Source organism: Solanum tuberosum, unplaced genomic scaffold, assembly GCF_000226075.1.
Source record: "Solanum tuberosum cultivar DM 1-3 516 R44 unplaced genomic scaffold, SolTub_3.0 scf00103, whole genome shotgun sequence".
NCBI lineage: Eukaryota > Viridiplantae > Streptophyta > Magnoliopsida > Solanales > Solanaceae > Solanum > Solanum tuberosum.
The window spans coordinates 1,495,976-1,507,440 of NW_006239027.1; the positions used below are offsets into that span (position 1 = coordinate 1,495,976).

At 29.3% G+C, this 11,465-nt stretch overlaps 2 protein-coding genes across 2 annotated transcripts; both read left to right on the forward strand.

Moving 5' to 3' along the window:
- Positions 1-3,900: 3,900 nt before the first annotated feature.
- On the forward strand, positions 3,901-6,767 carry LOC102578430 (uncharacterized). Its single transcript, XM_006348661.2, has 2 exons — positions 3,901-4,083; positions 5,445-6,767. The coding sequence occupies exons 1-2, from the start codon at positions 3,915-3,917 to the stop codon at positions 6,674-6,676; spliced, it is 1,401 nt and encodes a 466-aa protein (XP_006348723.1). The 5' UTR covers positions 3,901-3,914; the 3' UTR covers positions 6,677-6,767.
- A 2,128-nt stretch (positions 6,768-8,895) lies between these two features.
- On the forward strand, positions 8,896-10,236 carry LOC107060850 (zeatin O-glucosyltransferase-like). The gene has a single exon (XM_015309276.1). The coding sequence runs from the start codon at positions 8,896-8,898 to the stop codon at positions 10,234-10,236; it is 1,341 nt and encodes a 446-aa protein (XP_015164762.1).
- The last annotated feature ends 1,229 nt before the right edge of the window (positions 10,237-11,465 follow it).

The following is an 11,465-nucleotide window of genomic DNA, read 5'->3' on the forward strand; positions in this document are numbered from 1 at the left end:
TTAATTCACTCTTTTTTCTCACACTTCATTGAAAATATAGGTGTGTATTACACGATGTGATAGGAGAATATCATAATATTTTCAAGAAATAATTAAAAAGGACAAATTTTAGAAATTATAAGCAAAAGGAAAACATGTTCCAATAGTTTTATTTTTTTTTAATTAAAAAAACTAACATTCAAATTCGTTAAAATCTAGAAATTTCGATACAAATCTCTTGAATATGTACACATAATAAACTCCAAAACTTTAAAATTTCAAATTCCTATTTGCCACAAATTAAAAAACTTCTCCACCCAAAGATTATTGTTCATATACAAATATGATTTACTTGATTTTTTGTATGTTTATTTGTTTTAATATTTGAATTGTATTAAAAATTCTGAGTTCGCTATTAATTACATCTCTCTTATTTTCTAGAGAGGGAATGATATGCACATGGAGAATTGTAATTAACATACGTGGAAGCTTCTGTAACGCATAATATTTCTTTTTGACTAGTTTAGACTATACTATAAAATATTAAAAAGAATAATCCAAATACCTAAACATTAATTGATAAGTCGTAATCATCAATTAGGTATGCCTAGTTGTCGCTGTCATTAATTATTTAAAGCTAATTTTCTCAATATTCACTAATCACTTGATATTTTAATTCATGGTCATAAATATTCTAATTCAAAATTTATGCTTTCTTTTTATTTATGATTCAAAAGTAAAATTTTATAATAATTAAATTTGCAGTGAAATATTTTTAATAATATATAATCTAAACAATTGAAATGGAGTCTTGACGTAACTGTTAAAATTGATGTCATGTGGTCAAGAGGTAATGAGTTCGAGCCGTGAAAACAATCACTTACAAAAATATAGAATAAGACGGTAGAATAGCCCCTTGCGGTCCATCTAGCATATTACCCGATTTCCACGTCCATCGAAAATTTAATGCACCAAATTATCTTTTTTTTTTATATAATTTAAACAATAACTATTATATTCATATGGTAATTAAATCTGTTTATATATTCAGAAACTACAAGACAAAAGCAAGTTTCTCAAATATTTGGTTATACATAAAATAAGAAGACCAATTTCTATACTTGTTTTAATCGTTCGGTATCTGATCAGGACTCATTTCTAAAGGTAACATCCTTAACATATTCGAATGTCTAAATAAGGTTCACTAACAAATTTAAGAGACACTCGATATATATCATCGTCTTTTTCTTAGAAAGGGCAAAAATGTAAAAATCCATATTATCAACCAACAATCAGAGGATCTAAAGGGGTAGGTTTTTTTTTTCCGTACCAAAAAAAAAAAAACAACTGCCGATCGAAGTGAAAGTCTTATTAATTGCGGCGAAAAATTCTCGCAAATCTCGAAATCTTTCCTTTTCAAATCCCGAGGTAGATTCCTGTCCACGAATCTTGGGCTTTCATGTTTTTCTTCAATTACGTTATTACCCTTTCGAATAAGTTTTCTGACAGTAATGCCATTTGTGGTTCCACATTATTATGCCACGTGTCAGACAGTCTCTATCAGATCTCATCCTTTAATGTCGCAATAACCAATGTGTTCTTTTTTTTTAAAAAATAAAAAATATTTAATTGAATTTTGATGTTATAGTTCTTTATACGTTTAAGATTAGTTTGGTGTGAGTATAAGGTATAAGAAACACATAATAAAATACAGTACTATTTTATTCTACGTTTGGTTAAAGGTATTAGGCAGTTATGAAATAATTTATCCTACTATTTATGCCTTAGTGATTAAATACATTATCTCACATAGATGGTGGAATAACTTGTTCCCAACCAAATGACATCTTAATGTTAGTTGCCCACTTATTTAAGAGATTATAAATAAGAATAGTTTTATAAATTTACTCTTACTAAAATTTTTTGAAACTTTATAATATCATTAATTTTTTATTACTTAGCGTGTTGAAAGACATATTGAAGACGATCAATTTAAAAGCAAAAATTAAAGACCGTCCCAAAATAGGGGTATTCGTGCAATGACCCATAATTAGTTGTTCGGGTCTGAAGCCCACTCATAGTAATGGGCCATATGGCACATCTGGTTCTAATTGGGCTCAAGTTGGACCCAAAGCAAACAAAGTAGACTTATATTTCCAAGCCCAAATTTGTTATTTTCTTGAGTTGGCCCAAACCTTGAGTTATATTGGGTTAATTTGCTCTTATAAGTTGGGCAAGTTACACATTTGACCGATCAACTAAAATGAAGTATGTGTGCTAGCTAAATATATAAAAATATATCTATGTTTGTCGGCTATTATTTTAATTCACCAACGCTAAATCTTGGATTTGTATTTATTTCAAGGAATTAATGTTGTCTAAGAGTAGAAGACTATAGCAATGAAATAGAGAAGAAAGAAGATGTGCAAGTAAAGTTAAAATTTTGGTCAACATTAATATGCTATAGATAGTTTGTTTTAGAGCTCAAATATGTTAGGTACATACATATTATTCCACATTCTAAAAAATTGTCTAGTTTAAGTCAAAAAAAATTGGCCTAGGATGTGATTAAATTGACTTTGGTCTAGGTTGGTTTATAATTCTTGGATCATTAATTTACGTTTTGCAGCCATTTTGACTAGTCTTATTTGATTAAGCCTTTATTGTGTAGTAGAGCTTCCTTAGTCTTGCCTACTCATCTTTTTATCTCCGCCTTCTTCTTTTAATTGACCTTTTAATTTGTTACGCCTAAAGATACTTTAGATATGATGTGATATCATCTCATATAAGCTAAGCCTCCATGGTTTTTTCTAATAGGCCTCAGATCATTAAGAGTATTCAACACATTATAAGTAAGTTGCTTTTCTTTTCAGATGCTAATGTGAGACTTTGTTCACACGCACCTAACAACCTCCTATTTGAGTTAAGTTCCACATGGCCCGAACCATCACCATTTATGGGTTTATTTGGAGATGAATTGTGTGCCACTCCCCAATAAACGAATATTTATGACCACCAAAGTCTACTAGCTTCTATTTTGTGCATGCGTCTTTGGAGCTATGGGTAAAGATAGCAAATCAGCATGTAGACGGGGAAAGGCACTAAGCCGTACCCTACATTATTATCATTCTACTAAAACAACTCAAAAATACTCTTAACATGATGTGATGTTATTCGCTTTGGACAAACTTGCACGATTTTCTCCAAAAAATCTCACACCATTAAAATATTATTAGTTATTTTTAAAAAATAAAATCAAGAGAGAGTCAATGATCTATTGTTAGTCGATAAAGATTCCATCTAATTCATTCCATAACCGACTTTTGTCTCACCTACAATATTCTCACACACACAATTACACCAATAACTGCACATACACATTCATACACGTTATTTTCTTGGCTTGATCCCTTTGTTTAGAATGTTTAATATGAAGTTGAATGTTACTATATAAGATATGAAGTTTTTGAAAGATGCCAAAAATATATATGAGCATGCTATGAAGTTGCACAAAATTTATGTAATTTGAATTTTATTCAACAACTTGAAAGTGATATATCCAAGTATTTCTCCATTAATTTTTCTTCCACTTAATCAGCCAAAAAAAAGTTTCAATTTACTACCTCCTTGTGCCAAGTGGACAAGTCAACCTATTCAAACTTTGACTATATATGTTTTTTTTTTTCTTATTTGAAATTTAAGTTTTATGCATTTCCTAGAAAACATGACAACTAATTATTATTCACTAAATTATTCTTATAAATCAAAAGATGTAAAGCTTATATTAGAAGAAAATTCTCATCTACTTGCCATCTCTCTTCTTTTCTTCTTCAAAAAACCCTCTATATTTCCTCACTAAATTTTCCTTTTTTTTTGTTTTTTTTTTTTGTTTTTTAAGTTGAAAGAGCGTGTTAATAATAATGAAGATTAATGTAATGAAGAAAAGAGCTTCAAATTCAACAACGGCGTTGATGGGACTTATGCTCTTCGTCTTGATGATTATATTGTTGAGGCAAAATCAAGTTTTCTTCAACTCGAGACCTCATAATTCTTTTATTATTTCAACTCCTCATGCAATAAGTCGTCATAATTATAACCATGAAGGTATGTTGCTTCTATCTCTTTAAAGAGTTTATGTTCTATGTATTCATGCATTTATTGACGATATTAAGTTATAAAAATATTTAATCATGTTAGTTATACAATAATATAGTATGTAAATATTTACATAATGCTCTTATTTGTTGGAAAAGCTAAGAGAAATGTTCCGCAATAACAACAACAATAACAATAACATATCCAACACAATTTCATAAGTGGGATCTCAAAAAGGAATATACAAAAACAAATCTTACACTTACCATTATGTGTTAAACAGGTCGTTTCTGATATATTCTCGGTCTTTCAAACCTCGTTATTCATGAGCTCCTCAGGTTTAATGTGTTTATTTTCAGTTTTTAAGTTCGAGCAAGTGCCTTTTTTTTTTTAAAAGAATAAAATAAAATTATTTGGACTTGCATGTTCAAACGGTGTAAATAATATATTTGAATATAGTTTTAAGAGTAAATAAATTACACTTGTCATTTTGCTAACGTCCCAACCAAATTTTATTTTCCGTGATTTCTTCAATCATCATGCATCCGTTACGGAAAATTAGAATACTTTTTTTTTGTATGGACTTTTTTCGGGACACTTATTTCTTTTAGCCGATATATGTTGACCTAATTATTTTAGATTTACGTCACAAAAATTCAATAAAGAAGGAAATGTTGGAGGAAGTGTACAAATAGTCGATTTTGAGACTTTATATATATATATATATATATATATATATATATATATATATATATATATATATATATATATATATATATATATATATATATATATATATATATATATATATATATATATATATATATATATATATATATATATATATATATATATATATATATATATATATATATATATATATATATATATATATATATATATATATATATATATATATATATATATATATATATATATATATATATATATATATATATATATATATATATATATATATATATATATATATATATATATATATATATATATATATATATATATATATATATATATATATATATATATATATATATATATATATATATATATATATATATATATATATATATATATATATATATATATATATATATATATATATATATATATATATATATATATATATATATATATATAAAAGTTTTGCTTGGGCATAAACAACTTCCGATCAGACACAACTAAAATTATAAAAAATTATATTTGAAGTTATAAACTTTGTCTGGATTTTGCGTAAGTAAATATTAGATTCTTTTTTTGTATCGGATTCAAGTGTATAGACATATAAAACTCGTGTTACTCATGCATTGTTAATATTTCTAACAATCTTTCTTTTGTTTTTGTTTTTTCAGTAGAAAAATCAAAGTCAATAATCAATTGCAATAGGTCTCATTATTCCTATGATATTTGCTCAATCAATGGGCCAACAATTTTTGACCCATTTCAGTCAACATTTTATGACATGGGCTCAACCAATAATAATGAGACAAATATCATAGTTGAAAAGATCAAGCCCTATCCAAGAAAATGGGAGAATTTCACAATGGACCAAATCAAAGAATTCACTCTTACTAAAGGCCCACTAGGCCCAAATTGCTTGATCCATCATAAAGCCCAAGCACTTGTATTCAGTTTGGGAGGGTACACTGGTAATTTCTTCCATGATATCAATGATGGATTTATTCCCCTTTTTATTACTGTTAATTCTTTGTTTCCTAATCAAGATTTCATCTTAGTAATCTCCAAATTAGAAGATTGGTGGGTCCACAAGTACAAAGATTTACTACAAAGTTTTAGTAAACACCCAATTATTGATATTGACAAGGAGATTAATGTCACACATTGTTTCCCTAAAGTCACAATTGGACTTATGTCACATGGTTTCATGAACATTGACCCAAAATTAACACCAACCTCAAAAACCCTAATAGATTTTCATAAATTTCTAGCCACCACATATGGCACCGTTCAGGGTCAGGATCAGGGTCAGGGTCAGGGTCAGTCTCAGCTTCAACTTCAGCTTCAACCTCAGTCTCAACATAGGCCTCGACTTGTCCTAGCAAGTCGCGGTGGTAGTATAGGACGTCTGATAGTGAACCAGGATGAATTAAGATTGGTCGCAGAACATATAGGTTTTGAGGTGATTTTATTCGAGCCGAGCAAAACAACATCATTGCATGAGTCATTTGGATTGATTCATTCAAGCCATGCAATGATTGGAGTGCATGGAGCAGCGCTAACACATGCATTATTTTTACGACCTACTTCAATATTCATACAAATTGTTCCAATTGGAGCAGAAGGTGTATCTGATATTTGTTTTGGAAAATTAGCCAGGGAAATGAAGTTGGTTTATGAGGAATACAAAATTGAAGTTGAAGAAAGTAGCTTAATGGAAAAATTTGGAAAAGGAGATAATTTGGTGTTGAAAAATCCAAAGGCTCTTCAAGAAAAAGGTTGGTCTCAAGAGATTATGGATATTTATCTTAGAGAACAAAATATAAATTTGGATTTAAATAGATTTAGAATGTACTTAGAGAAAGCATATCAAAATGCAAAAAAATTTATGGCTATTAATGGTTAGTAAATAGAGGGTTGGTGAAATTTTCTTTTTTCTTTTTTCTTTATATGTATATACTTTTATTGGGTTATCATCACCTCTTTTCTCTATCTCATATTACCTATTCATTTTTTATTTTATTTATGCACTCTTAAAAATTGATAAATAAAAAGAATATGTTTGCTATTTTACCATTTAATTATTTTCAACACCTTTTATTAATGTGTTTTATCCATTAATATCAAGATTAAGAATAGAATTTTTAAAAAAAAACTAATTTAAGGGCATGAGATAAACTAATTAATTCTATTTTGATTTCATAAATTAATAAATAATTCAAAATAAATATTTTTAATAGTATGAACAAATCCAAAAAATATATAAATAATTTTTTTATCTTAAATTAAAAATACCACTTATTTTAAAATCTAGAATGTACCATTTGTCAGACTTATTAATAGTGATGCCTAGGTCCCTCAAATCTTGTCTTCATGTTTATATTGATTGCTCCTTTATTTATTGTTGGTGGGTTGTTGGTTTTACTTTGAAACCGACTTCCCGTTCTATTTCAATTATCGTTTTAATTATTTCAATGCTCATTAAAAAATTTCAAAACTTAAAGTATAATTTATTAATTATTTTAAAACATCAAATCAAATATCATATACTTAATATAACTAATGCAAACATTATAAATGTCAATATTTTTAATTATTTTCTTGATTTTCCATTCAGTTTTCAAAACTCACCTTAATTAAATTCATATTTACATCGAAAAGTTAAGGTAAAACGTTATCAAATAAAAATGACTTCATGTGTAGAGAAACTTGAATCTGATAAAAAATGAAAGAAATACTATTCTGATACAACCTCGAAGGAATTGATGAATTTTTAAAATTTTGGGGGTCCACCTGATAATTTGCTTTGAAAATGTACACACGTTTTTAATTAATTCTAGCCCCCCATAAATAAAATCTCACAGAACGTTAGAAATAAATACTCCTTATGAAAAATGGTCCTTTTGTGAGAATCTTTACAGACGATCACGTGTAGTTGAAATTACTAAGCATTGATTGATATCGCAGTCTCGAGATTCAAATGATGTAACATAAATTAAAATTAATAAGAAGTAAAAAGCTATTTTCATATTGTTAACAACATGATCAATTAATTATTACTATTATATATAAGTGATTAAAAAGAGTAGGTGTTGGACGATATGTCTGCTTTTCTATCAATGAAAATTTTGGTGTTTTATTATTATTATTATTTTGAAAATATTTAATTAAAGTTGACTTAGTTCAAATATCTAATTGAAATGTCCCACTTAAAAGAGTTAACTATGTATTAACCATTAATATATGTACACCCATTTTAATTGTAATGTCAGATGCAGTTCGGTGCAGTTTGCATGTCTATTTTTAATCAAAAAAAATATAATTTTAGAACTTCTATATGTGCATTGAGATTGAAGATTAATACTCCTAGTCTAATATTAAAAAAATATGACATTTTTTTTAACGGTCCAATATAATAAATTATTCAAAAATCAAGAATTTTTTTTATATGAATTACCTTTTATTTTATTGATTTTTTAAAATTATTTTTAGATCATAAACAACGATTATCTCTATGTTTAAGAAAAGTTGTTAAAGAATAAAAAAGGTAATAAGAAGTTACGAACAAATTGTTTTTGAACTAAGTCTACTTGTTTAAGTTTAACTGTCTACTTGTGCATACATAAAGTTCGAGAAAACACATTTATGTAATATGCCTATTTTGAACAATAAAAATGTCTCAACAATTCAGTACTTACACTTCACTTCTTTTTTTTTCCAACCCAATGTCCAGGAAGTTCCACATTGAGAGTAAATCGCTCCCTAACAAAGACAACTCCATACATAAGGGAACTCGAATCGATAACCTCTAATTAATGATTAAGGATGAAAGAGTATTTATCACTTTACCGCAACCCTTCTTTTTTTTTGGTATTCCACTCTGTGTCCAATATCTACATTGGAACCCGACTAAAAAAAGAGAGTAAAACACTTTCTAACAAAAACGACTCCATACTTGAAAAAACTCGAACTTGTGACCTCTAGTTAGGAATGAACGAGTACTTACCACTCCACCAGAACCATTTCGTCAGTACTTGGACTAGAGGGAGTATATAGTAAGTAAGCTACTACTACTATCATCCTTCATCATTTCAGAAATTGTAAAGCAACACACACACATTTCCAATGGCATCCAACTCCAACTCTAATGTTGTAGTAGTTATGGTGCCCTTCCCTGAATATGGACACCAAATCCCTCTTCTTCGTCTCTCTCAACTTATCTCTTCCTACAATATACCAGTCCATTATATGAGTGTTGGAGCACGAAATCAAGAACTGAAACAACGACAACAACAACAAGAAGAAGAATTTCCCAACATACAATTCCATGATCTTTCAATAACGTCAAAAGAAAATGACGAAGAAAACTATATGCCTTACTTGGAATCCTTGTTACAAATTACAGAGCCTCTTTCCGCTATTTGTCATAGCAATAATGATAAAAGAGTAGTCGTTATTCATGACGCTATAATGCAGTTTGTTGTTGAATCTGTGTATACAATATCACACGTTGAAGCATACTTTTTTCATGCTGTATCTGCTTTCACTACTTACTCAATGCTCCAACAAATTAAAGAGAATTGCAATGATGATGCATTGTTTACAAGTTTGCAAGCTTATATTCCCTCTATTGAGAGCTGTTTCAAGCCTGGAATGGGGGAATTGACGAAAATGCTGAGAGATTGTAAGTTCAAATGTGGAGAAATTTTGAATACTTGTAGAGAAGTTGAAGGTCCTTATCTTGACGAACTCTGTAAACAGAGTGCTACCCCATTTTGGGGGCTTGGTCCGTTTAATCCTATCAACATCGTCCAAAACTCTGATAAAACTCACAGATGTATTGAATGGCTTGATAAACAACCTGTCAATTCTGTTATATTCGTTTCGTTTGGAACTGCAAACAGTTTCTCAATCGAACAAATTCATGAGATTGCAATTGGTTTAGAGAGATCAGAGAAGAAATTCATCTGGGTTTTACGAGGAAAAGATAAAAAAGGGGAAAATGTTGGAGATATTACTGGGAAGATTGAGCTACCAAATGGATTCGAAGAAAGAGTAGAAAACAGAGGAATCATCGCGAGAGAATGGGTACCTCAGACGGAAATTCTAGCTCATCCTTCTACAGGTGGTTACTTTTTTCATTCGGGATGGAACTCTTTTCTTGAGAGTGTAACAATGGGAGTGCCAATGGCAACTTGGCCATTGAATTCGGATAATCCGTACAATGATGTGCTTATTACAAAGGTGTTGAAAGTTGGTTTAGTGGTGAGGGATTGGGTAAACAAAGATGAATTGATCAAATGTGATAAAATTGAAACTGGTGTGAGAACATTGATGGATTCCGCGGAAGGGGAAGAGATGAGGAAGAGAGCGATAGAGTTGAGCAAAGCTATTAAGATGTCCGTTGGAGATGGTGGATCACAAAAGAAGCAGATGGATTCTTTCATTGCTCATATCACAAGATGATTAGTGACGGAGTTTAGAGGTTGATTTCTCGTATGGTTATTCGAATAAGGTTATTTTGTTGTGGAATCTGTTTATTTTTGTACTACTTATGAAACTACGCTAGATGTGTTATTGTTATTGTTGTTGTCGGTTCGTTTTTAATCAAGTGGTGTTTTGTTTTAACTACATTGTGTTATAGCTTGCGTTCGATCTTTGACTAGGCGATTGAGAGATTAGCATGTGAGGGGTGAAATACGAGAAGATATTGAATTCTATTTCCTCTTCTTCATAACTACTCATATTTGTTTTCAATGGCGAGAAGTGTGAGTTTTTGAGTATCAATATGAAGATCTTGTTTGAGTTCGGGAATTGTGGGATGTAGATGAGTCGGATCTAGAGGAAGAGAGGAGATTTCAAGAAGTTAGAAAGAAATGTCATACTATATATTTTATATAAATATCGTTAAAGTCTTTAATAGTTCTGAATATAACAAAATTGGTGTTTATCATACTTGACAAGTAAGGCATGAATAAAAATCTTCGAGTAAAACAAGCATGTGATGCAGGGAGATACATTATAGAGCTTGTAAAGGGCCCATTTTTGTTTGAATGGTTGTTACATCATTTGCGATATATTGTATTATATTATATTATTTTAATGAATATGATTTGAATGATTTATATATCACTTTTTGTTTTCTCTCCACCTAATCCAACCCTCACCTCTTGATCATCTCATCCCGAACTATCCCTGAACCCCCACTTCCCTGTTTCTATTAGTCTTCATAACATTTTGCCTGATAACATATAAAAGCTTTTAGAATAATATTTTCTTACTTACTTATCAATACTAAAAAATAAGTAACAAACACAATTTTGTAGAGAACTTTTTTAGGAAATTATTTTCCTTCATATCAAACAAACTCTTATTGCCCGTTTGGCCATAGATTTCCCAAATAATATTTGCGGAAAAATTTGGCAAATAGTGTTTGTCCATACAATTTGTCATTATTTGGCAAATATCCCAAATTCCCAAATACTAGTTTTTTCTAGTATTTGAGCCAAATCTCATTATTTGGGATCTTTTGAAAATTGAAATTTTACACCAAACTTTTATCTTTTACAAAATACCCTCTATAGTAGTTGTTTGCGTTGTATTACATAATTTTTTTACGTGAACACCGAAGTAGTGATGAAATATTCAGTGAATATGAAGTGATGATATGGTTGTTGATGAAAATGATGAACAAT